The sequence below is a fragment of the Euleptes europaea genome, chromosome 14 (assembly GCF_029931775.1).
Source record: "Euleptes europaea isolate rEulEur1 chromosome 14, rEulEur1.hap1, whole genome shotgun sequence".
Classification (NCBI taxonomy): domain Eukaryota; kingdom Metazoa; phylum Chordata; class Lepidosauria; order Squamata; family Sphaerodactylidae; genus Euleptes; species Euleptes europaea.
Window position 1 is genome coordinate 42,406,432 of NC_079325.1, and position 27,403 is coordinate 42,433,834.

A 27,403-nucleotide genomic window follows, 5' to 3' on the forward strand; every position below is an offset into this window, starting at 1 on the left:
AGTATTTGGATGGGAGACCGCCAAGGAATACCTGGGTGGCTGTGCAGAGGAAGGCGCTGGCAGACCACCTCTGATGGTCTCCTGCCGTGAAAACCCCAAAAGGGGTCGCCGTAAGTCGGCTGCGACTTGACGGCGCTTCACACGCACACACCCCTGTTCGGATGGAGGATAGGCCCCTCAAAGGCCGTGATAGCTAAACAGAGCCTCCACGTGCAGAGGCAGTATACCTCTGAGTATCAGATACCGGGGGCAGACAATGGCCATTTATGTACTGGAGGTTTTGCCTTGGATTTGCTGCTCGGTAGATGCACATTTTTCCCATCGGAATGATCAAAACTCAAAAATAAGACCCTATGCAGAGTTTTGAGAATTCGGATGGGGAAAATGTGCATCTAGAGAGCAGCAAATCCAAGGCAAAACCTTCCATGCATAAATGGCCAATATGGGAAGGTTAAAGCCTTCATTTTGTCCTTTTTGAGATTTTCCCAGATGGCATCTGGCTGGAAACAGGACACTGGATTAGATAAATCCACAAGGTACTGCTTACACATCCTAAAGCATCATTTCAGGCAGCAGAAGAATGAGATTTCCCCCATTATTCCAGGCGAACCACTCATGATTCCATTTAAGGCATACTTTAAGGATGGCACAACTTTCTGAAATTTGCACCTGCTAAGAATAACTAGGGATGAAACTAAATTTCGCAGTCCTTCTGTTCTGACTCAAAAACCCATTATAGTCTTGCTTCTCCCTTGTCTGAACTATTGCCATGTCTAAATTTCACAGTCCTTCTGACTCAAAAACCCATTATAGTCTTGCTTCTCCCTTGTCTGGACTATTGCCATGTCACGATCTGTTTCCCCATGCTGAGTGATCTCCATAAATGTATGCATCAATTGCATATGAAGGGCAAATCAGGTCAAAAAGGTGCAAGTGAAGAAATGAATCAGGGGCTAAGAAAAAAAAGGCTCACATTGACAAAATGGGAAAAGACAAAGAAAAAAAATCCCGAGTTCTAACCTTATTAGCTGTAGCCTCTTGCGGGATTATAATGTGGAGGCAGAGAAGTGTCTTGCAAATGGTGCTGGGCATCTTTGCTGTGCTCAGCAGTTGTGTTATGTTTACATAATTTGGGCCCAATGGGTGCTCTACTATGACAACTTATCCCGGGTACCAGTTTGGAGGATTTTTGCCTCCATCTCAAGACAAATGATAGGAGAAAAAAGAAGAAATGGGGAGGTGGGTGGGGGAGACCTACAAGAGGTTATGTCTGCAAGTTTCCCCCTTTTTTGACACCCACCTGTCCACCTTCTGCTTCCTCTCCCTCATTAAGGATTTTAGTTCCTTTAATGAATTGCATGGGAGGGAAGGCAACATGGTATAGCGTGATCTCATCAGACCTCGGAAGCTAAGTAGGGTCAGCTCTGGTTAGTATTTGGATGTATGCTACTCAAGATCAATTGATCAAAGAGCTTCTAAGGGATAAAAGGAAAGTATTTGGATGTGAGACAACCAAGGAATACCAGGGTTGCTATGCAGAGGAAAGCACTGGCAAACCACCTTAGTCTCTTGCCTTGAAAACCCCATAAGGGGTCACTATAAGTTGACTGCAACTTGACGGCACTTTACACACACACACACACACACACACAATGAATTGCATGGACCAGAGTGTAAGATTCACTATGGCTGCAGGTAAGGATTTACCTTAGGTTTTTTTTTTGTTTTTTTTTTAAGATTCTGGTACTTGGACCTACTTTATCAGCCAGTTGTAAGGGCGAGTGACACAATGCGCCCCCCATCAACAACCTGTCATTCTAGTGTGCATGGTATAGAGTCAGAAGTGTGGGCTTCCAGAATGGTGTAGTGGTTAAGAGTGGTGGACTCTAATCTGGTGAACCGGGCTTGATTCTTCACTCCTGCATGTGAGCAGCGGACTCTAATCTGGTGAACTGGGTTGGTTTCCCCTCTCCTACACATGAAGCCTGCTGGGTGACCTTGGGCTAGTCACAGTTTTTTCTGAACTCCCTCAGCCCCACCCACTGCACAAGGTGTCTGTTGTGGGGTGAGGAAGGGAAGGACATTGTAAGCAGGTTTTAATCTCCTTAAAAGGTAGAGAAACTCAGCATATACAAACCAACTCTTCTTCTTCTGATACAAACGGAAAAGCCTACTTCTTATTTTTACCTAGAAAATTCCTACTTTATTCAAAAATTCCTGGCAACTGTGCCAGATTCCTGGCTTTTACACACACACACACACACACACAAACTGGCTGGGTGTGTCTGTGTCTCCCCCACTGGTTTGTTCATTTGCACTAGGATTATTCAGATGTGCAGGAGAGGGTCAGAGAGAGAAGTTACTTTGGTTCTGGCTTCTAGACTTTGAAGCTTGCAGGTGCTGCATGCTAGGCTCTGAATGTGTTGGACCTGGGGGCTTGCTGAGGTTTCTGTGTCAAGACCAGACTGGTGCTTGTTTTATCCCCCCCCCCCCAAGCCTTTAAACTGCACAAAAAGATTTTTTAAAAGGGCCCATAGGCACTGAGGGTCTCTCCTTCATGGGCATGCTGGCCCCACCTGTGCCTTTCTGAACCAGACAGATGACCAGGCCTTTTATTATGTATTTATTTACTGCCTTTTTATCCTGCCCTCCCTCCCAAGAAATTCAGGACAGGACACATGGTACTTTCTCCTCCAAGGTCATCCAGCAGGCTTCTGTGGGAGAGTGGGGATTCGAACCTGGGTTTCCCAGATCTTACTCCAACACTGTAACCACTACGCCATGCTAGCTGGGCGTTTCACAGCCTGCTAAATGTTTGACACATCCAGTTTGGCAGAAGATATAGTGAGGGCTATGCTATATGGGCTGCGTTCAACTCAACGGATGAAGGGGGGGGGGCAGGTGGATGCCGTTTAAGAGTGCCCAGAAGTTATATAGAGTGTTTCAATAATCAAGTTGCTTACAGTATCAGCAGTGATTCTTGCAATAACCCTATAAGGTAGGCTGGTATTAGCATCCTCATATTATTTATTCATGTATTTATTTTATGTATTTATAGCCTGCCTTTCTCACGGGGACTCAAGGTGGATTACACACAGTGAGCCAACAATCTTTATTTTACGGTCATTTGACCAAAAAAAAACACATCTAATCAAGAGTAACATAAATTTGTAATAAAACAGTATCAGTCAATCGAAAAGTCCACAAAATAAAATATATGAATAAAATCCCATATCTAAAAAGGTAAGCAAGCTAGCTTCTAAAACGTTTATCTATCAAATTGTACCTATTTGTACATTACATCCTTTTGGACCTTATATATAGCAGCACAAAATTTGGCCTGACATCTCGAAGTTTGTGTGTTACTATCTTCCAGTAGTAGTTGGATACAGATTTTATCAGGTAGCCCTGTATTATTTCTTAGAGTTTCTTGAATAGTCTTAGATCTTAACTCATGATGGAGAGTGCAGTATAAAAAGACTTGTTCAAGGGTCTCAATTTCTTCACCATTGCATGGGCAGACTCTCTCGGAAAGAGGAATTTTTTTATATCTGCCTTCTAGGTCGGCTGATGGCAAAGCTCCACATCTGGCTAATGTGAAAGCCCTTCTGAATTTGTTCACTTCCTGTGTCATCAGATATGGGGCTGCCGTCATCAGGTGTCTGAACTTCTGTGAGGCTATGAAACCAGGGGACCTTGCGAGGTCATGCTGTCTCTCAGTGTCCTCCACTCTCTGCCTTATTACTTTTTTAAACTGATCTCCACTCAGTGTCCATAGATCCTGGGGTGAAAACCCTAGTTTTCTTAATTGCACCTCCTCGGACCATTTGGACTGATATGCGTCCAGACTAATCATTGCAAGGAGGCCGGGTTTTTGTATATTTGGTTTGGCCCACATGTAAAAGGACATGAGATGGATTTTAGCTTCAATTCTCATCGTGCCTGTCTCCAATCGGATCATAGAATTGGAGACACATCTTGGTACTTGTAAAATAGCGCGTAAGAATTTTGACTCCACTTTTTCCAAGACCTTCAGGCCTGGGCCCACAAACCCCAAGTATGTACCATACAGTAGTTGTGCCAAAACCTTTGGCAGTGAGCCAATGCAATCACGAAAATGGGACATTCAACAACCAGTGCCTTAGGATTTTAGAAGTCAGGAACACCAGAAAGAACTGAAGCGTAGTATAATTGTACACATGATACATTAAGCGGTATAGAAATTACATAACTAGGAACCTACTTACAATAAGCTGGACACAGCAGTAGAGACGATGGTCCTTAATCGTTTATCCAAGTAAGTTTGTACAACCATTTTGTGCAGCGCAACCCTCTTAAAGGTAAAGGTAGTCTCCCTGTGCAAGACCAGGTCATTACTATACAAAAAAGCCCTCTTGAACACATGAAGCTGCCTTATACTGAATCAGACCTTTGGTCCATCAAAGTCAGTATTGTCTACTCAGACTGGCAGCAGCTCTCTAGGGTCTCAGGCAGAGAGAGGTCTTTCACATCACCTACCTGCCTAGTCCCTTTAACTGGGGATGCCGGGGATTGAACCTGGGACCTTCTGCATGCCAAGCAGATGCTCTACCACTGAGCCACAGCCCCTCCCTCTTGAGTAGATCAGTTTTGCATAGTTTGTGGAGGGCCAGGAGGGTGGGAGCTTTCCTGACCTCCGACCAGCAGTTCCACAAGATGGGAGTCACAATGGCTGTGGTGTTGTGTGTGTGTGGGGGGGATGTTTTGAAGCAGAGAGTAGGTTGCATAAGGCCAGTTAGTGAATTCCCGGGAAAGATGACATGTGAACCTGACTCTTCTGGATCCAGAGCTCAGTCTCTGTGCTACAGTTGAGTGGAATGAAACCTAGAGTTTAAAAGTTAATGAAGCACAGACACACACACACACAGTCATCCAGATGAAGGAAAAGCCTAGCTGCGAGAGATTTCATTCTTTCCAGGTTTGTTTATTGTATAATAACGGGTCTGAAAAAGAAAATCGGATGAACTCCAGACCTTATTCCTGGAAAACCGAGGCAGTTCTTGTAGTTTGGAACCCAGCACAGAAGGAGCGAGCCATGTTGGCATCCGGCCGGCCTCTCCCGTGTCTCTTTAACAAGCAGCAAGCAGTGCGTGCCCAGATCCTGCGACTCGGAGGTGCTGGCTCGTGACTAAGTAGCAGGGTCCAAAACGGGAGTGGCCAGGAAAGAGGGGGGTTTCCAACCTCCCAACCCTCTTGAGGGCTGAATAGGGGCAGCTGCTTTATTGGTGCACAAGAAGCAGTGCTGATTCTATTGGAACACAGATGACACATGGGTGGACTGATGGCTGCAGTTGGATGTAGAGGTGCGCCGGCAAAGCAATGCGCAGGCCAGGTTCCCTTTATTGAGTTACTTGTCAGGGCCTCAGATTTCCCTGGCCTTGTGCAGAGCCCCCACCCCATTCGGTAAAATCCAGAAAGCCCAGGCCTAAGAAGTCCTTGGTAAGGGCCAGCTGGTTGCTGAAACAGAGGGCTGCAGCTGCACCATTTAGAACACCAGGAGGAGGAGCTGTGTTGCGCCTGCTGTAGCTCAGTGGCAGAGCACCTGCTTTGTATTCCCAAGGTCCCAGGTTCAATCCCCAGCATCCTTAGTTAAATGGTCCATAGTGGCAATACTTTTCTCTGCTGGAGAACAGCTGCCAATGGAATAGACGGTAATGCACCAGAATGCTCTGATTTCGATCTCCAGCTGCTTTACATGCCATCTCCCCAGGTCAAAAAATTTCCTGCTACCCTTTGCCTGGGACAGACCCTGAGCAAGTGTCTTTCCATTGGCCAAACTGATCTTGCAGGCTTTACGGACATTCTTCATCAGGCAGAAGCATTCAAAGCAGGTTAAAAATAGATCTTGGCATGCAGTCCCCGCAGTTGGCTAACTGGTTGGATCCTCTGTTCTCTGGACCAGAAGAAGTCAGAGCAGGCGGTGGTTTTACGATGTGAAACCAAGGCAAATGTCATTCTGCTGGCAGGCTGCTTTCTCAATCCATTCCAGGGATATTGTCATCTTGAGGGACAAAACAGAGAGCAGACTGTATGACTTAGGCCCTATTAAACGCTTTGCAGAATCAGACTCGGGATCCAGCTGGTAACCTGGAAGGGAGAGAGCTGTGGCTCAGTAACAAAACACCTGACCCACATGTAGAAGGTACCAAAATCAGTCCCAGGCTGTACCCACTGGGAAATACCATCTTCCACCTGTGACTAGTCAGAGACCCAAGAGTAGCCCCCTCCAGCTCACTGCCCCATAGCTAACTGGATGTCCCCAGATCATCAGACTGCCCCCCCCCGCAACGAATAGCCTACTACCCTGACCCTCCAAACGCACCCACCTAAAATAGAAAATCTAAAACGGCGACCTAAATCACAACCCAAAAAAGCAACAAACAACCCTAACATTTCATATTTAATACAAAGTCATAAAATCAGCGACCAGCTAAAAGTGCGACAGTACCAATTAATATATTGAATAAGTAGGGTTGCCAACCTCCAGGTTGTGGCTGAAGATCTCCCACTATTACAACTGATCTCCAGGTGACAGAGATCAGTTCCCCTGGAGAAAATGGCTGCTTTGGAAGGTAAACTGTATGGCATTATACCTTGTTGAAGTCCCTCCCCTCCCCAAATCCCACCTTCCTCAGGCTCCACCCCCAACATCACCAGGTATTTCCCAACCTGGAGCTGGCAACCCTACAAATAAGGGAGAAGGGGCACTGCTTTCAGGATGTAAAAGAAGTCTTAACAATGTTCTTCACGAGGCAGTGAGTTCCAGATTCCATCATGGTGCCTTCTTTGTGTTTTAGTATCAGCGCCTCTACAGGCTCATGGAGAACACCAGCGTTAGGCATGTCTATGCAGCACCCAGACACCTTCAGCAACCCACTGTTGACTCTTCCACTAAGAACCAGAGTGGCCGGCAAGAGCTGATGATCAAGTTGACGGAAGGACAGTATGTCTTGTGCCGGTGGACTGATGGGCTCTATTACCTTGGGAAGATCAAGAGGGTAAGATCAAGTATTTCTTTTGCAAAAATTTGTTTCTCCTCTTAAGGTAGCAAAACTTCATTTATTCTCTTTGGAATCCTCTCTGGTGTTAGTGGTTAAGAGCGGTGGACTCTAATCTGGAGAACCAGGTTGGTTTCCCCACTCCTACACATGAAGTCAGCTGGGTGACTTTGGGCTAGTCACAGTTCTCTCCGAGCTCTCTCCGCCTCACCTACCTCACAAAGTGTCTGTTGTGGAGAGAGGAAGGGAAGGAGATTGTAAGCCGGTTTGATTCTCCTTAAAAGGTAGAGAAAGTCGGCATATAAAAACCAACTCCTCCTCCTGCTCTTCTTCTCCTTTTCCTTCTCCTCCTCCTTCTGCTCCTTCTCCTCCTCCTTCTTCTTAAGGTAGGTGGTATTTATCTCTGTTCTTCAAGTGCAATTCAGCCAAAGTTTAAACACGTTTTAGTCTTGAGTGCAGTGGGAGAATTCAACATCCCCATCTTTCCAATTTCAAACCACCAGGATTTACAGTGGCTTAACTTTGTGAACTGTGGTCCTAAGCAGTTGGTGGTTTGGCCAGGACTTCCTTTGAGTGGAGGCCATAAGTCATCAGGGTTTTCTAACCAGGGACTCTAGCAGAGGGATTCAACTGGCTCATTTTTTGCGCCGCCATAGTTTGTCAAAGAACGAAACTGCTGTTTGCTGTGTTTTGGTGCCACCAATGCTGATGGCCAGAGTGGGGTATAGCAGCTGCCAGCTGATCCAGGGTCAGGTGACATCAGGGGCCAATCAGATTCTACCTGGTCCAGCAAAGCTGCTGACTGTAGAAATTCCGCAGTCGGGGTCAACTTGATTTTAAGTGACATGCGCTTATCTGCCTGAGAACCCGGCCCCCACTAGCGGTGGTGTATCCGTGCAGAACAACCAGGAGGGGAAATGCAGATAACATAATAATAAGTTATTTAATTGGATTTATATTCATAAAAATAAAATATTTTTTAAAAAACTGCGGTAAAGTTCAGATAGCAGATTAAAATTGTATTCATCTTTAATCCAATTAAGTAAAGAACAGAAAAAAGAGGAAAATAAAAGCCATATCACAGCAGCGATTACAATTACATCAAAGAAAAAGGAAAATACATATGATATAGTAAGCATGATATAAGCAATAAACAATATATGATGATAGCAATAATTATTTGCAGTAAATAGTGATATAATAGTGCACATTAAATTGTGACTATCATAATAAATCATGGCATAAATCAGAAGATACCCTATACCAGTGGTTCTCAACCTGGGGCCATATGGCCCCCCCGGGGGGGCAGGATATTCCAAGGGGGCCATAAGTGAAAATTGCGTAAATGGGGGGCCAGGGCACAAGATTAGGGGGCCACAGAGGGAAGTGAGAAGTGATGAGTACAGAAACACATGAAAACCTAACACATGACTTTCTTCATTGCACTTCTATGCATCGTTTGCAACTGTGGATTTTTGTATCGCTGTAACCTCGTGCAACGGGGGTAGAGGCTTTGTTCTCCCTTGTATGTGAACATTGTTGTTTATTAGCATGTTGTATTCCCTTTTTGTGGGATTTTTTTTTTTTTTGTGTAAATTTCAGTTTCCCAATAAGAACCGCATGTGAGCATTTTGTGTGGCTGTTTATGCGTCTTTGTTCCTTGGCTATTTACAAACAAAAAATTTAAATAGCTACCTTTCTACAGGTAGGACAGGGGGGCCACAGGAAGGAAACAAGGTCGGAAGGTGGCCCACGGTCGGAAAAAGATTGAGAACCACCGCCCTATACAATACTTGATAAAAATAGTTTTAAAAGCTTGCAGTGAAGATTACTATCATAAATTTCTATAAATACTTCCCAAATAATGAGAAACGAGTTGACATATTATTACCATCTAACCATGATATGTTTAAATGTTTTCCTCCCTTTTAACAATATGTCAAGAAGATTTTTAATAGTTCATATGTATCATTTCAACCATCTCCTTCTCTGCTCCCAATTAAAAAATAATAAGTAGTATGCTTTCCATTTATCTTTTAATATTTATAGAATGTAGAAATTTCTCCATCTTCTTGTCTTAAATATTGCCTTTTTGGTATAAGCTGGTATAATAGGCTACAAATTCTTTCTGTATGTCTGTTGTTGTATATGCTGGTCCTTTTGTAGTTTGTATTTTGGCTATAATTCTTTTTTGAAAGGAATCTCTTAGTTGACTAGCCAAAAATTTACCTGGGCAATTTGCATGTTCAAAATATCTTTGTTTCGCAAATTTCAAATTTTTATTCATCTCCTCTGTAACCACCAAATTTAACTGACGTTTAAGGGCATTTATCTTCCATAAGATAGTAGTTCCCTGGCTCTCTTGAGATGCTTTCCATTTATCTTGAAGTCCTTTAATGGGTCTTTTATTCACATCGTTTGTTAATTTTGCCATTATTGCATATTCAGCTAATTTGCTTTCCTGCAATTTTTGAGTTTTCTGCTGTTTCCACTTTTGCAGGTGAGCGGTTCTAAGCAAAGCTGCCTGGTGACCTTTGAAGATAACTCCAAGTATTGGGTTCTCTGGAAGGACATCCAGCATGGTGAGTTTTTGGTCTTATCCCTTTGGCAAGAGTTGCTGAAACTAGAAGCAGGCAACCTCTAGGCCAGGGGTGTCGAACTCATTTGATACGAGGGCCAGATATGACATAGATGTCACTTGGACAGGCCGGGCCATGCCTTGCCAGCCTGGATCGGGACTGTGTGTGTGTGTGTGGCTGCCTCGGCTTGAGGGCTGAATCCAGATCTAGCCCATGGGCCATATGTTTAACACCCCTGCTCTAGGCTTATGCAGTCTGCATTTTTTGTTTTTTTAAATCCTCACAACAACCTTGTAAGGTAGGATAGTGACTGACCCAAGGTCACCTAATGAACTTTGTGGTTCAGATGGGATTTGAATTTGGGTCTTCCCTGCAAAACGCCAGCATCAGATACCCCACGCTCTCTCCCCTCTTCACTGTGGCTCACCCTCCACCTGGTGGACCACTAAAGGGGGGGGATATAAAATAGCAAAGAATTTCTTGCTCTGCCGCCAGAAAAACTCAGCATTCAAGGAGCACTGCAGAGATTATCAGGGGTGTGGGTACCTTCCTGTTGGTGAATGCCGCTGGCTGTCCACCCTCCGCTTGGCCACAGTTCAACCAGTGGGCCTTGGTTAACTTATGGACTGCAGTCAGACAGCTCACTCCTGTTCTGAGATGTAAGCGACCAGAACTGGAGGCTAAGAAGGCTGAGCTATCTTCTGGAGGTACTCCCAATGTCAGCCCATAATCACTGATGAGTGCAAGCCTTGTGTGCTAATCCCCCTGAGGTCCCAGCAGCTCTGTGGGATTCAGCTACGCAAGTGTTAGCACAACAGCATGAGATTCAGCCTGGGGGAAGTAGTGAATGCAAAGATGGGGACTGGGTTCATAGGAACCCTCCATCCCTTTACCAAGGCAGCACACCACTGGTCTCTCTTCCTCTCTTCTAGCTGGCGTGCCAGGCGAAGAGCCCAAGTGTAACATCTGTCTTGGAAAGACAACGGGCCCCTTAAATGATATCTTGATATGTGGAAAATGCGGTCTAGGTAAGAAGAAATGTCCCAGGGGTGGAGCTGTTGGGAGAGGAGCGCGAGGCAGAGAACGGCATCGAGAAAAAGCTCCCTGGTGATTCAACAAGCCCGATGTGGCATTTTAATGCGATGACCCATCTGCCAGGCTTTTCGCGCATGACTGTGGAGTTCAGTAAGCTCCCTTGCTGTGTATTGTGTAGTTCCCTCTTTGGCCACAGCTTTGGGACTTGATGTGAGAATCTTGATGGCAAAATGAAGTCAAACCCGGGCTTAAGCAGCTGTTGACATCTGGGGGGTGCCGTCTTCTGCACAAAAATCACAGCTGCACTGGTGGATCATCTTGTAGCTCCTCCCATCAGGAGGAGGAGCTTAGCTTCTGCTTTCACTTATGCCGCTCTGCCTCTCCCCTTCAGGTTATCACCAACAATGTCACATCCCAGTGGTGGGCAGCCGCGAAGGCTCCTTAGTGAGTCCTTGGTTCTGCCGGAGGTGCATCTTTGCCTTGGCTGTGCGGGTGAGTGGTGATGTGTCCTGCCATCCTTCTTGTCCAGAGTATGTCTTCTTTGGTGATGCTTGGTTACAGCATTCCCAAGCATGGCACTAGATTGACCAAATCCAGTACTCTGTCTCCAGCAGAGGACAGCTGGGTGACCGTAAAATGTTCACAAGCAGCACATAAAAGTAATAATCCTACCTTCTCATTTTCGCGACAGCTAATAAGGGGGCTGGCATGAGATAAATTTATAACATGATGAATCATTTGGAGAAAAATTTAGAGGGCTTTTCTCTCCCACTCCCAAAATACTGGAAACGGAAAGGAACCTGTTGGGTAATAGATTCAAGTCAGGCAAAAGGAAGTATTTCTTTTGTGGGACTCACTTGTGGGACTCACTGCCACATAATGTAATAATATCCACCAGTGTCAATGGCTACAGAAGGGTTTAGACAACCTAGTAAGATATGTTAGGCTGAGAAAAAGAGTAACTGGCCTAACGTTACCCTGTAAACATTACAGCTGAGGCCCAAACTAGATATTTCATGTTACACGTGACCATCATGGGGCCTTGCAGCAAATTGGCAGCTGCAAGTTTCCTGTGGGAACCCAATTCTGAAGCCCCACAGGAGCCTGATTCAGGCTGGGACCCCCTGCTCTGCAGTCGCAATACAAATCAGGCCCCTTCGGTCCTTCAGAAGTTGAGTTCCTGTGGGGAACTCATAGCAGTTGTCTTGCTGTAAGACCCCATGATGGTCATGTGTTACACGGAACATCTGGTTTGGGCCTGAATAGATATTTGAACCTGGGTTTCCTAGTCCACCGGTCCTAGTCCACTACTCTCCTCCGCAAAATTAAAACTATTGGCTTTAACTTCGACTCCTTGCTTATTCTTACTGAGGCAGAAGCTTTTCAAAGCTTTTCAAAGGATGCAGACTCTTAGAAGATGCTGGAACTGATGGAGATGGCGAAGCTCACAGCTTTGGTTAATCAAAATGATAATGTACAATTTTTGGGGGAATGGGAGGCGTGGAGAGTTTACTGTGAAAATCAGTTTTAAAGGATATTCATTGATTTAATCCCTTATAAATATATGCCAATATGATAAAATTAAGGTATTGAATGAAAATGGTAAGATTAGACAATATAAGTATTTGTTAAGTAAAAACATAAGGGGGATTAGTATTGTTAGCAAAGGTATACACAATTTATTTCAAGATAGAAGAGAGAGAGGGAAGTCAATATATTTTTTCTTTTTTGTTATTAACAATGTTACATGTTTTAACTGTTTTATACTAACTTCAGTACTATCTGCTCATTTACATGTTATAATATTAAATGAAAAACAATAAAAAAAATTATATATATATAAAAAAATGCAGACTCTTAGATATAGGACTTCAAGACCTAAATAGCGCTGGTAATAAAACATGCTCCCCATCAAATTTAGGGGTATCTTTTGACTTTTATCAGCCTTCCCCATACTTATCTCACCTGTCTGATCCTTCTCAACCTAGGGCCATTTCCCTGGCCAGAATTAATGTTTTGCCATCTGCGCTGCTCGAAGGCAGATTTTGGAAAATCTCTCTGTCCGACAGGCTTTGCCCTTGTGGCAACAATTGTATTGAAACGGTTGCTCGTGTCTTATTTTATTGTAGTTTCTACACAGAATCTCGTAACGAACTTTTAAGCCCCCTGTTGGTTAATAGACAGAATGTCTCAGATTCTTTTAACATTTCTTATTTATTGAACAATCGTTCACCCCAATATTGGAGACGGTGGCACAGTTTTTAAAGTTTGTTTTAAAAGCCTGCCAAACAGTTAATTAGATGGCAGTAGCAACAAACAGCGCTATTCGATGTAACAGTCTTTTAACTTTGAAGTTGAAGACTTTCTATTCCTTGGTTCCAACATCAGCCAAAAGAGAGACTGCAGCCAAGAAATCAGGAGATTGAGACTGGGAAGGGCAGCCATGAAGGAGATAGAAAAGATTCTGAAGTGTAAGGATGTGTCACTGGCAACCCAGATCAATTTAATTCATTCCATCGTATTCTCTATTACTATGTATAGGTGTGAGAGCTGGACAATGAAGAAAGCTGATAGGGAAAAAGTAGATTCCTTTGAAATGTGGTGTTGGAGGAGAGTGTTACGGATACCCTGGACCGCCAAAAAAAACCCCCAAATCAGTGGGTTTTAGATCAAATTAAGCCTGAACTGACCCTAGAAGCTAAAATGACTAAACTGAGGCTGTCATACTTTGGACATATTATGAGAAGACAAGAGTCACTGGAAAAGACAATCATGCTAGGAAAAGTTGAAGGCAGCAGGAAAAGAGGAAGACCCAACAAGAGATGGATTGACTCTATAAAGGAAGCCACAGCCCTCAGTTTGCAAGATCTGAGCAAGGCAGTTAAGGATAGGACACTTTGGAGGACATTGATTCATAGGGTCGCCATGAGTCGGAAACGACTTGACGGCACTTAAAACACACACACATACATAAAGGGCACTTCTTAATATCTCCATTCCTTTTGTACCCTTCTGTATTATGTTTTTATGCCAATAAAGGGATGATGATGATGATGATGATACTCTCCTCAGCAGAAATGATATATCTTCCTTATTTGTACCCTAACCCTGTGGCTGTTGTTGCTTTTCACAGAAAGGCGGGGCCCTGAAGAAAGGAGCCATCGCAAGGACTCTGCAAATGGTCAAGATGGTTTTGTCCTACAACCCGGAGCAGCTAGAATGGGACTCGCCTCACAGAACCAATCAGCAGCAGTGTTACTGTTACTGTGGAGGCCCCGGCGAGTAAGGCTGATTGGAGCATGGGATGAATGAAGCTAGCCAAAAGAGAGACATGATTGGACAGTAGTTGGGCTGTTGGGAGATGTCACTACGAGAACCGTCGCGGTATAGTGGTTAGTGTGTCAAACCTGGATCTGGAAAGCCCGGGTTCAAATCTCCGCACTGCCATGGAAGTTCTCTGGATGCCCCTTGGCCAGTCACTCTTTTTCAGCCTAATCTATTTCACAAGGTGGTTGTTGTGAAGATAAAATGGAGGAGGGGAAAGAGATGTTGTAAGCCGCTTTGGGTCTCCATTGTAGGAAAAGTGAGGTATAACTATGTAGATGAATGAATGCTTGACGGGGGAAAATCCTATTACATCATCCTCTTTCTCTTCCATAGGTTTCCAATTTTTATTGAGAGCCAGCATGGAGTAGTGGTTAAGAGAGGTGGTTTGGAGCGGTGGACTCTGATCTGGAGAAATGGGTTTGATTCCTCACTCCTCCACATGAGCGGAGGAGGCTAATCTGGTGAACCGGGTTGGTTTCCCCAGTCCTACACATGAAGCCAGCTGGGTGACCTTGGGCTAGTCACAGCTCTCTTAGATTCCTCTCAGCCCCACCTACCTCACAGGGTGTCTGTTGTGGGGAGGGGAAGGAAAAGTGATTGTAAGCCAACTTGATTCTCGCTTAAGTGGTAGAGAAAGTCGGCATATAAAAACCAACTCTTCTTATATTTTGGCTTGGGAGGGTGAGAAGGTAGAAATAATGTGCAGCCAGAGTGTACATGACTCCGGTGGCATTGGTCCTTCTTCATCCCCATTCCAATCTAGTTTTGTTTTGTTCCCCCCCCACCAGATGGTACCTAAAGATGCTGCAATGTTACCGCTGCCGGCAATGGTTCCATGAGGCTTGCACTCAGTGCCTTAGTGACCCCATGATGTTTGGGGACCGGTACGTTTGTCTATTGAAGACTGCTCACTTGGCTTTTCTGCTTCTCCTTTTCCTGTCACTTCTTATACCTGATGAATAGTTAGTTTGTGGAACTCACTGCCACAGGATGTAGTGATGGCTGCTAACACAGCTGCCTTTAAAAGGGGCTCAAAATTTTTGTGGAGGCTGGATCTATCTGTGGCTGTAAACCATGATGACTAAATGGTGCCTTCATGTTGAGAGGTGATATATGCTGAATGCTAATTCCATGGGGCGGGGGGAACTCACACATGAACTCATGAAGCTGCCTTATACTGAACCAGATCCTTGGGCCATCACAGTCAATACAGTCTACTCAGACGGGCAGCAGCTCTCCAGGGTCTCCGGCTGTGGTCTTTCATATCACCTACTTACCTAGTCCCTTTAACTGGAGTTGCCATGGATTGAACCTCGGACATTCTGCATGCCAAGTGGATGCTCTACAAACTGAGCCACAGCTCCTCTCCTGAACAATGGGGTGGGGGTTGGCTACTTGACCTGCTTGGGGACCTGATAGGGAAATGCAGTTGGCCATTGTGGGAAACATAACGCTTGGGTCTGATCCAGCAAGGCTCTTCTTAGGATCTACTTAAAAGGTACTCAAAGTGGCTTACCCAATCAAGATAAAAAATTGTATAACGCTCAATATAAAAAAAATACAATAAACATCACCCAAAACAAGCACATTTCAGAAAAAAACCCTGCTGCCATTTCTCCTCTTCCCGCGTCTCATCCACTCCTCCTCCTCCTTCATATTTCTGTTGTTAAATAATAATAATAAGTGCTATCAATGTGCCAGGAGACAGCTCAGTTTCATTGGATAAACTCAGGACACAATCCTTGTGACCAGGTTCAACACAAGGACTTTCCATCATATGGGCACTGGGAATTCCCCACTGGGAATTCAGTTCCCAGGGGCCTGATTTGAATTGGGACCATGGCCTGCAGAGAGGGGTGACTTAAGCCTCTCTCTGTGTGCCTTTTCCCCAACCTAAACTGAACAGACCTCTGCCGTCATCTTTCTTTGTAGGTCTCCCCATAGGTAAAGCTCAGAGTGGGGGAGGCGCATGGCACAAACCTGAGCTGCAGTGGCACATAGGTGAATAATGTATTTGGGTGACTTCTTGGAGATCCATGTGGGCGGCTTCTCTCACGTAGGTCACCCATCATTCGCATGCAGCTCCCAGCGTTACCACAATGAAGTGGCTCTTGTATGGCTTCATATTGAAGAGGGCCTTGGGGAAGACTCCCCTCCTTCTAATCATCTGTTATTATCTTTCAGGTTTTATGTTTTTTACTGTTCAGTGTGTAACCAGGGGCCAGAGTACATCAAACGTCTGCCTTTGAGATGGTAAGATCTTGGCAAGGACTTCCTCAGTATTTCATTACATCACATGATGCTTCCCCCCCCCCCACAACTGGTTATTAAGGGGCTAGTTCTCATAGTCATTTCCCCTGCCTTTTCACATGGTACTTTGAGGAGAATCAGCATAGCATAATAGTAGATAAAGCAGGCCAGAACCCTCGACAGAACCACTAGCTGCGCATGGAATTAAAACCTTCCTCTTGTTGTTTATATGCTGCCTGTCGTTCTGTTGATCCATCCAACTGATCTCCCCCTAGATTGTCAGGCACCATAGCAAAGTTTCTACAGCCAGAGTGATGTAGTGATTCAGAGCAGTGCTTTGGAGCGGTGGACTCTGATCTGGAGAACCTGGTTTGATTCCCCACTCCTCCACATGAGTGGCAGACACTAATCTGGTGAACTGGATTTGTTTCCCTACTCCTACACATGAAGCCAGTCACAGCTCTTAGAGCTCTCAGCCCCACCTACCTCACAGGGTGTCTGTTGTGGGGAAGGGAAGGTGATTGTAAGCCGGTTTGAGTCTTCCTTAAGTGGTAGAATATTCGGCCTGTAAAAACCAACTCATACCATACCAGAAAATATTTTTGTTAGTCTTTAAGGTGCTACTGGACTCTTGCCCTTTTCTACTACTGCAGACAGACTAACACGGCTACCCACTGTGAATCAACTCTACTTCTTCTTCTTCTAATGCAAGGGTCCCCAACATGGTACCCCCCGACACTTTTCTCGGTGCTCACCATGTGTTTTTAGGAAGTCGGTAAGGCCAAGTGGTGCTCTTGCCAACAGGTCATCTTATTTGCCACTGAAAATCTGATTGGCTATGCAGATTACAATAACGGGTCTAGAGCAACTGCCCTATGAGGAGCGGTTAAAATAGTCATATGGCAACGCAGAGATACACTGCCCTGGAACATGGAGTTTCCATTGAGCCATCTAGTCGATCTCTTCATAGATGGTCAGGCTTCATAGCAAGCAACAATCGCAACAGCTAATTGGTTAACGTTTGATAAGGCTGTTGGGGTCAAGTAATAGTGGCCGGATTCAGCCGGTGGACTGCCAATGGGTTACCCCAATGGAAAAATTACTCCCCCCTCGGTTCCCGCACTAGGAGGATCTTGGCTGCTATCATTTCCTTTGCACATGCAGGGTTGACGTTGTGCACCTGGTGCTCTACAACTTGGGCGTGCAGAGCAAGAAGAAATACTTTGACTTTGAGGAGATCTTAGCCTTCGTCAATCACCACTGGGACCTTTTGCAGCTCGGAAAGGTAAACAGCCGGGCGCTGTGATCCGTTTGCTAATGTCTTGGGTTAGCAAGGGTTTAGCACCTTGAAGCTGAAACTTGGGTTCCCCCCCGTGGCCATGAGGCGAATAACCTTTTTGAGTAATGCATACAGGACGACTGCATGAATCACCACTGCTATCTGTCATATTAACACTTCAGACTGTTGCATTTCCCCTTGCTCATTCCAACTCCCATTGAAGGCAGGTGGCTGCATGACCCTAGCTGCTCAAGATAGGGTGGGGTGTAGTGTCTGTGATCTAGGAGGTCTCTGGTTCAAATTTCAGCCACATAGTCACTCAGTGACCTTAGGCAAGCTGACCGCTGTCAGCCTCGATTCTCCATCTGCAATGTGGGGAACAGTAATGCTGGCCTACCTTCCAGGGCCGTTGAACGGTTTGCTGCGATAATGTATGTGAAATGCTTTGAACACAGAGAGGGCTCTAATGGTTATGGGTAATTCCTTGATTTTGATAAAAGTTCAATAAATTGTATCAAAGTGCTTATATTAAGCTAGTTAATACTTTGCTGTTTTGCATTGGCTTAAGGGGTTCACCCCTTTCTAGCACCATAAAATGTACAATCCTGGGAACTGCCTGCCATCCAAACCAACTTTTACAATGCTTTTGTCTTAAATTCTGCTTCCCAGTTGACTGGGACCCCCGTGGCGGAGCGAAGCACTCATCTGCTGGATGCACTGAATAGCTACAAAAGCAGGTAAGTGTTAAAGGCTGTTTCTCCATCCAACAAATTACTGTAGTAATACCAGTTTTGGGTTACGATTGGAGAGATCTGCGATCAAATCCTTGCTCACCCATAAGTCTCATGCCGTGACCTTAGGCCACGATCACCCCTCTGTCTTCTGGCCTTTTTATCCCATTTCCACTTGGAGGAGGTGACTGTACCTGTCTTATCGTCAAGCATGATTGAATGATCCAGTCACTCTTGATGCAGAGTAATGACCAGTCAGGATTCTTGCCACATCTCTGTTTGATTGATTTCTTCATCCCTCCTTGTAACCAGCCTTTGCCGGGAGTCGATCATTCAATCATGTTTCTGCATCGGGAGTGTGAATGATGCAACAGGTCCTGCTTCAGAGGTACCTGGGAGGAGGCTGCCTGTTGCAACCCTGTATGAGCCACTGCTCTAGGCTTGATTGTCTCCATTCAGCAGGCAGTCCTGAACAGAGACATGTTGGTGGGCTCCTCGGTGGTTATAAGATTCTTCATCCTGCGCACTTGCACCCTTTGGGGGTGAAAGACGGGAGTGTATTTTCAGGGGTATTTTTTTTTTAAGGATTTACCTCAGCTATCACACGTTTGGGTAACCGAATTGTAGAGCTATAGTAGTTCCTGTGTCGGGATGTTCTAATATGGCTGTTTTCATTTCTGGTGGTTCTCATCGTAACCAGTCTGCCTCATTTCCATTGCTGCTATTCATGATTTTTTGTTTCCTTTATGCCACTGTTACCCTGTGCGTATGTCATTGATGTGCAAGTGACAAAAAAAATTGAAAAATGTTAATGGGATAAGGTAGAGACCTGGATGGCCCAGGCTAGCCTGATCTCGTCAGATCTCAGAAGCTAAGCAGAGTTGGCCCTGGTTAGTATTTGGATGGGAGACCACCAAGGAATACCAGGGTTGCTGTGCAGAGGAAGGCACTGGCACACCACCTCTGTTAGTCTCTTGCCACGAAAACCCCAAAAGGGGGCCGCCATAAGTCGGCTGCGACTTGATGGCACTTTACACACACACAGAGAAACTGGTACAAAGAGAAAGACTCGCAGTTTCGTTTCTTGCAAAGGAGAAATGGAAGTCGAATGGGGATATTCTAACTGAACCAGCCAGCTGATGCAATTCAGTCTCTACCCTAGGCCTGTACATCTTCATATAATACAATTCTAATTTTTATGTATTAAGAAATACATATTAATAAATGGGATTTTTCTGGAGTTAGCAATGGCCATTTATGCATGGGAGGTTTTTCCTTGGATTTGCCGCTCTCTAGATGCATATTTTCCCCATCCAAATTCTCAAAACTGCATGGGGGCTTATTGTTGAATTCTGAGAATTTGGATGGGAAAAATGTGCATCTAAAGAGTGTCAAATCCAAGGCAAAACCTCCCATGCATAAATGGCCAATGATTCCTCCTGCTGTAAACAAAGCACGCAAACAAGCCCCTTGTGCATCACCAGCTGGAAAGACTTTAATGGATTCTCTGCCCCCCGCCCCCGTCTTGTAGGTTTCTCTGTGGGAAGGAGATCAAGAAGAAGAAATGCATCTTCCGCTTGCGCATCCGGGTCCCGCCCAACCCGCCTAGCAAACTCCTTCCCGAGAAGGCTGATAGCAGAGTTTCTGAGACGAAGAAAGGAGGGGGCAGCAAGCATTCCCACACAAACAGGTCTGTGTTCTGACAGAGTGGCCCCCAAGGCTGGATCTACACATGCAGTGGAATGAGCTGGTAGAGTCCTCTCGTGCCAGGATGGATTGTACCACTTCAGTCTGCAGGAGGTGCTGGTGGGGAGAATTACATTTCTTTTAAAAATTGCTCTCCTGTGTTCAGAGATTAGCTCGTTCAAAACTACCAGTGAGCTGGGCTAGAACCTTTCTCTCTGATGTACTAGTTTTCTTGTGTCCTGGCTGGCCGTGGCTAGCTTGATCTCGTCAGAGGTCAGAAGCTAAGCAGGGTTAGTCCTGGTTGGTACTTGGGTGGGAGACCACTAAGGAAGTCCAGGGTCACCATGCAGAGGCAGGCAATGGCAAACCACCTCTGTTTCTTCTCTGGCCTTGAAAACCCGACGGGGTTGCCATGAGTTGGCTGTGAGTTGGTGGCACTGCCCACCACCCCCAGTTTTCTGCACACGGAGTTTTTGTGTGGTGGAACACTCAACCGTGATACCTCCCCCGAAACCTGCAGTCTGAAGTTATACAGTTTGTTCTCCCATCTTAGGGTTCGACCCCCTCCCTCGATACAAGGTGTAGATCACTTTATCTCATACTAAAATAGTTACGCTCCCTGCCATGAAAATGGTAAAAACTGGCCACCCGCTGACAAAGCTGAAGTCTGTGTATTAAGAGGACTCCCTAGGAATGCAGAACAACATGACTTTGTTTATTCACTAAAAGACCAAGTGTGTGTGTGGGGCGGGGAGGGAGGAACCTCAGAAAAACATGCTGTAGGGATGAGAGGAGGGAGGAAAAACTGGGAAGGGAAATTAGCCTGCAGGGAAATTAGCTTGAAGTCCCTGAGCGCATATTGAATCTCTTATGAGCCAGGGGTGGGAGGGATGGGATTCCACAAAAACACATCACCCACCTGTCAACTGTGTACAGAAACTGAGACTGTGACTTCTGTTTTGTTTTTCTGCAGTTCACTGCCACATGAGCTCCAGCAGGAACGAAGGCAGGCAGCCCGGAGGAAAAGATCCAAATTTCTCTTGGAAGATGCCATCCCCAGTGTTAGTGTCTTGACATTTGAACAAGGAGCTGTCCGTCACTTTGATTTCCTGGAGGCTTTTAAAAAAATCCTGGATTTCTTCAACCTAGAGCGATAGAAACTGTTTTAATGCTTTATATGCTTGGGAAATGGGAGTGGCTGTGGCTGTGAGCCCCGCTTATAATTTTATGGCGGTCAGGTGTGCTGTCTTTTACACATGTGCATTGAGAGTTCTTGCTTTCTTCTTGAAGCACACCTGAGTCCTGGTCTACACTTGTAGCAGACTGAAGGGATAAAGTGTTTGGGCGGTAGAGTAGACTGTACCGTGTCACCTTGCAAGTTATGCATTTTTCATTGATCCCACACATTAAAAAAACAAAAAACCTCCCTCAAGTAGAAACTATCAGGATTGGGAGTGGCCTGGGCCAGACTCTTTCTCCCTGATATTATAGCTTCTTACTTGCAGGGAGTTTTTTTTTTAAATAGGGGAAACTTCCAATATGTGAGAGGCCCTCTTGCAATGTGACTTGGTTTAGTCCTCCCCAGCACCTTGGGATTGTATGACTTCGTTCTGCTGCTTGGAAAAAGAACAAAGAGGGAAATGAGAGATCAGTTTAAATTACTATGAACACTGTCAATAGAATGAATCCATTTTATAGATTGTTTGAATCAGGTTTAAATCATCATGAGTAAAACTGTAAAAATATAGTTTCCCCAATGCCAAATGAAAACATTGGCTGCACTCAGAAATCACAGCAGACCTCAGTTTGCTCCTGATGGGCATGAACATAGTTTGTTTGCTGCATCTACAAGCACCCTCCTCATCGTGGTTGGAAGCTGCTCGAATGTTGATTTTGAATGTTGAGTTTGAATGAACTAGATTTCCTGAGCTCTTATGATAAAGCATGTATAGTTTGCTCCCCCCTTTATTTAGGTTTGTCATATCCAAGGGCCTTTCCTGGATATTTAAAATATTTAACTTTACCACAATATAGAAGAGCGTTTACGTTAGCCAGGTTAAACGCAATACCTTCTCAGGTAAGGTTACTATTAGAAACTTCCTTACTTGAATAGATTATGTTTGTGTCAGTCGGGGCGAATAGATAAATTGGAGCATTGTCGTTTGTAATGTATGTCTTACTCGGATGTAAGAGAATTATGGATTTTGTCGCCTCTTCAAGGGAAGGTAAATATACCTACTGGAGAGAAACTGAGAGTGCAATATAATAATATGAATAAATAAAAGATTCTGAGTCTGGAGACGGGCTATTAGGATTGTTTGTAACTTTATCAGTGTGATACTGCTCAAAGCCATTGGGTCAAATGAGTAGTTTCATTTAAGTGAGCATCCCTCCTCCTCACTGCTTCCTAAAACTTCAATCGTATCTGGGAAGCGTTTGATCAAACTCCAGTTTGCTGTTCTGTGTGAATGGTGGTACCTAAACAAGCTGAAGTTTGCTTCCTCCCCACAAACTGGAATTCTAAACCACAGTGTGATCCCAGTTTTGGATTCTGGTTTGTGGGAAGGAAAAAAAATTCCAGTTTACTTGGGCACCTGCATTCAGACATCACGGCAAATTGGAATGTGATCAAAGGCTTCCGAAACCAAGAAGCTTTCAACTTTGCTAGTGCAAAATGGGGAGGAAGAAACATGTGGGCACAACAAAGAAATCATGTTCATGCTTGTCAGGAACAAGTAGAGGGTAGCCACGATGTCTTAATACAGCTGTTTTTGTTCATAATACTTTGGCAGAAAATTAACAATTACACCCACATCAAAGCTGCATCGCAAGAGCACCTGAGAACTTTTGGCTGCAACAGAAACAAAACCAGCTGTCGATTAGAGAAGAATCCAATGAAATTCATTAGCAGTTCCATGAGGACAGACAAAAGTACTTAATACAGTGGACACCTAACCTGTGGAACTCACTGCTGCAAGATGTGGCAATGGCCATTGGCTTAGATAACTTGGTTTAGTATTAGCCTTTTCTGGTACTCCTCTATTTATTGTCTCATTCTGGCGCAGTTGTCCCATTTTCTTATTTATCTTCAATGTTTTTAAAATGTTGCATATAACTTTGGAATTCGTCCCAAAGTGGCCTATACATTTTTAGCGAATAAATATGGGTGCACTCTTTGCTAGGAGATCTGCCTAAGTTTTGGCACGCTGAGCTAAGCACTGCCTGGCATCTCTGCATGGTCACCCTCCAAATTGTGCTGTCTGCTTAGAACTGAAAAACGGAGGTGGGCAATCCTGCGGCAGGTAAAAAAAAAATGCATAGTTGGTAAACCACATTAATCTGGCAGGATTGCAAGTGGTGCCGGCCCACTTTATGGGGTATAACGGTGCAGATGTTGTTCAGAAAGATAGCTCTGGACTTGGATCTTCCAGCTTTAGATTGCTTTATAAATTCATGCTTCTGTCCTGTTTCTTTTGTCTATCTCAGAGTGACTTTGCTTCTGCTTGGAGCACAAACCATCACCTGGCCAGCATCTTTGATTTTAGTTTGGATGAAATTCAGAGTTTGAAAAGGTACCTGCTTTTGCAGTATGTATGTATGTATGTATGTATGTGTGAGTGAATATACATACATATACATATATATACATATATATGAAAAAAATTAACTTAGTCCTGAAAAAGAAAGAAAGATATGAGGTTTACAGCAGGACTGTTGTAAGAGAGGGGCCATCATCAATGGGAGAGCATATACTTTGCATGAAGAAGGTCCCTGGCATCTTCCAGTAAACATGGATCAGGGGTTACAGAGCCTGGAAGAGGACTTTCTCTGCGTGTCTGATATGGTAAGATAGCCTTATATGTAATTTGCTTGACAAGGGTCAGTACTGTTCACATGTTACAGTGAACACAGGTACATCTTGTAAGAAAGCCCCGATGTGTATTCACTTTACAAATCAAAACTATACCTTGAACATAATGTGTGAATTATAAAGAAAAATCAAGTACACAGATTGTTCATGTGCTCCCTATAATTGACAAGTGGCTCGTTGGTGGAATACTGCTTTGCACCAAAGGCTATCAGGTTCAGTTCAGTCCCTGGCATTTCCACATTAAGGATCTCAGGTTTGGGGGAATGTCTGAGGCACTGGAAAGCCACTGCCAGTCAAAGTATTTTGTTACGAAAGCAAATAAAAACATTGTGACTGTTTTTCTTCTTTTCAGTGCGAGCTCGAGCCAAACGTTCCTTTCGGACGTAGATTCCACGGATGCTGCCAGCACTTCAGGTTCAGCCACGACCAGCCTGTCCTACGAATCGAGGTTAGAACTCTGCAAGCATTTTCTGTGCTTCTGCATTCTGAGGGGCTGTGGCTCCGCGGCAGAGCATCTGCTGGGCAAGCAGGTTCAATCCCCAGCATCCCCAGTTAAAAGAATCAGGTAGTATGTGATGCAGAAGACCCCTACCTGAGACCCTGGAGAACCACTGCCAGTTAAACAATCCTGACCAAGATGAACCAATAATCTGACTCAGCCCCGTTCACATGTTACAACAAATGCATGCTCGCTGGGGAGGGGCCATGGCTCAGCGGCAGAGCATCTGCTTGGCATACAGAAGGTCCCGGGTTCAATCCCTGGCATCTCCAGTTAAATAGGCCAGATAGTAGGTGTTGTGAAAGACCTCTGCTAGCTGGAGTAGACAATGCTGGCCTATGGGACCAATAATCTGATTCTGTATAAGGCAGCTTCATGTGTTCATGTGATACAGACCTCCTGCCGCTAATTGCTTATGCCCAGGTCTTGACCCCCTCTTGGCTGCCTTACCTTTCTTGTGTGCCACATCCAGACTGGTGCAAACCTGCAGGTTGGATTTGGCATGCAGAAGGTCCCAGGTTCAGTCCCCAGCATCTCCAGTTAAAGAATCTCGGATAGCGTAACTTCTGCGGAGCTGTTGCCAGAGTAGGTAGTTTGGGGCCTTTGATCAGATTTGTACAAGGCAGGTTTGTCATTTGGTCAAGTAAGGGAAATTGCATCAATTATTTGAAAGGCTGCCACTGATTATACACATCTCAATTTACTTCTGCATGAGAACATCTCTTTGGGAGCGTCCATACTCACAACCAGCTACTTCGTACACAATGTGCAAACAGAAAAGCAGCTTGGGTGGGGAGGTGGGCTATTCAAAAAGAAAAACAGACAGAAGAGAGAAGATTATTTATTGAGCTATTTAAACCCTGCTTTTCTACCCAGTGGGAACGCAAAGCAGCTTACAACAACATTCTCCCATCTACCGTTTTATCCTCACAACAACCCTGTGAAGCTGGCTTAGAGTGTAAATAGAATGTAAGACATAAAAATACGTAACACACAAAAAAGGCCATGAATCAAAAGCACAATTTAAAACTGCCAGTAGGCAGGAAAACTGAATTTATGGAATGCCCGTCCTGAATAAAACCATCTCGAGCTGCCTCCTAAAGATCAAGAGAGCTGGGGCCATGTGCACCTCCCTGGGGAGATGGTTCCATAATTGTGGGGCTGCCACCGAAATATTGCTGAGCTGGTGTGATTATGAGCATGAGCTGAGATCCAGAAGGTCCCCTTTTGAATTTTTTACAGTAAGAGTTGTTCAGCAGAGGAATCGGCTGTCTGGGGACGTGTTGAGCTCCCCCTCACTGGCAGTCTTCAAGCAGTGGCTGGACGAACATGTGTCAGGGATGCTTTAGGCTGATCCTACATTGAGCAGGGGGTTGGACTAGATGTCTCATATGGCCCCTTCCAACTCTTTCTTTCCCCCTGTTCTTAGACCAAGGCCTTGAACAATAGAACCATAAAAGTTAAATAAGACCCATCTCTAAAAACACCTCCCTTTGACTCTTTTCTGCAGCCTCCAAAAACTGAGCAACAAAATAATTACACTGAAGGTCAGAATCCTCTAAGAGGAACTGAACTTTTTGCTCTAAAGTTGCTCGAGAAAATGCGGACCATTTGTTAAAACATGGTATAATCCATTTTAGCCTAAGTTGGTACACATAAGGACAATGCAAAAGGATATGTACCAAGGAGTCCACTGATGGAAGAGGGCAGGGACGTAGCTGGACTGAAAAAGGGATGCTTAGTATTCAGCCCAGCAAAACCATCGAAAAAGGGCAATTAAGTCTTGAATACATAAAGAGCCTACATAACTTTGGACTAACCAGAGAATCCAGATAGGAAGGAAGATTTCCCTTACATAACAGGCCCAGGGCATGGGGAGAACATGTCCTTCGAGCATCAAAATGAGTGTAGCTCTTACCTCTAGGATAGATCAGTTTGGCCACATGTTTTTTTACATTGATCTACAGAAGAAGAGTAAAGGTCTTCATCTTCAAATTTACAAGGGATAGCTTCTGTTCAATATGCTGGAGCTAGGGAGCCTTATAAGAGTCTTTGAGGGTTAAGCTTACCAAGCTATCCTCCGGGGCCTCAAAAAACCAATAATTAAAGGCGCGTACCCAGGCACAAGCTTAAGACCAAACTCGTAATGAAGGGCTGATGATGAAATGCACCTGGGGAGCCCCTTTCAACTCTATGGGCACTTTCACACAGCCCAAATAATGCACTTTCAATCCACTTTCAGTGCACCTTAACAATAGTATGCAAGTCGATTTTGCCAGTTCACACAGTAAAATCCACCTTCAAAGTGCATTGAAAGTGGATTGAAAGTGCATTATTTGGGCTGTGTGACAGTGTCTTATGAGTCTATGAAATCCCGCCTCTGACATGCACTAATTAGGCCAGCGGCTGTCTCTCAACCTCCTTCTTCCATCTGCAATATGGGGATAATCATACTGGCTTTACAGGGCAGCTTGGACGCTAGAAATGCTGGGTAAGTATTAATTGTTGATGTATTATTATCACCTTCTAGCAGAAGGAATGTGGGCAGTCGGAAGCGCAAACTCTCAGTGAAGACCTACACAGCAATAGAAGCTAAGCAGAAATGCTTGGAACACCCCCAGAGGACCACCCCCGGTTGCTCCTCGGAGGAGAGTGAGGCCGCCTGTGGCCCCGATCGCCTCAACGCCGCCATTGACAGCCACACCTTCGAGAGCATGAGTGAAGATGACTCCTGTCTCTCACACCTCAAGTCGTCCATCAACAACTATTTTGGCGCCGCTGGGAGGCTGGTGTGCGGGGAGAAGTATCATGTGTTGGCTCGGAGGGTGACTCCTGAGGGAAAAGTGGAGTACTTGGTGGAATGGGAGGGGACCACTCCCTACTGAGATGGCGGGCTTGGGTGTTGCGAGAAAGGGAGGGAACTGACTCAAAGGAGTCATGGGATCGGAAGCTGAAACTGGATTGGGTGGTGACTGTCTTAGACATGTCCCCCTAATGCTTTTTCTGGGCATCTTGGGCAAGTGTCCCCTTCATAGTACCCACTGTGATGCTGGGAGAGACCTAGATGAGGTAGACAGGTCATGTTGGGAAACACGATCGTGTCATGAGC

General features: G+C 45.0%; 1 protein-coding gene across 1 annotated transcript; it reads left to right on the forward strand.

Moving 5' to 3' along the window:
- The first annotated feature begins 6,857 nt into the window (after positions 1–6,857).
- Positions 6,858–27,327, forward strand: PHF19 (PHD finger protein 19). Its single transcript, XM_056860523.1, has 14 exons — positions 6,858–7,037; positions 9,538–9,619; positions 10,549–10,644; positions 11,043–11,143; positions 13,785–13,933; positions 14,767–14,862; positions 16,163–16,231; positions 17,393–17,513; positions 18,177–18,244; positions 19,770–19,928; positions 20,898–20,985; positions 23,411–23,496; positions 24,148–24,243; positions 26,825–27,327. Exons 1-14 carry the CDS (start codon positions 6,858–6,860, stop codon positions 27,177–27,179), a joined length of 1,746 nt encoding a protein of 581 aa, XP_056716501.1. The 3' UTR covers positions 27,180–27,327.
- The last annotated feature ends 76 nt before the right edge of the window (positions 27,328–27,403 follow it).

Bases quoted from the DNA above. Each gene is read 5' to 3' on its own strand.
- PHF19 (XM_056860523.1), top strand. From the start codon at position 6,858: ATGGAGAACACCAGCGTTAGGCATGTCTATGCAGCACCCAGACACCTT. The intron at 7,038-9,537 runs GTAAGATCAAGT...CCACTTTTGCAG, and splicing joins ACCTTGGGAAGATCAAGAGG to GTGAGCGGTTCTAAGCAAAG. The intron at 17,514-18,176 runs GTAAACAGCCGG...TCTGCTTCCCAG, and splicing joins ACCTTTTGCAGCTCGGAAAG to TTGACTGGGACCCCCGTGGC.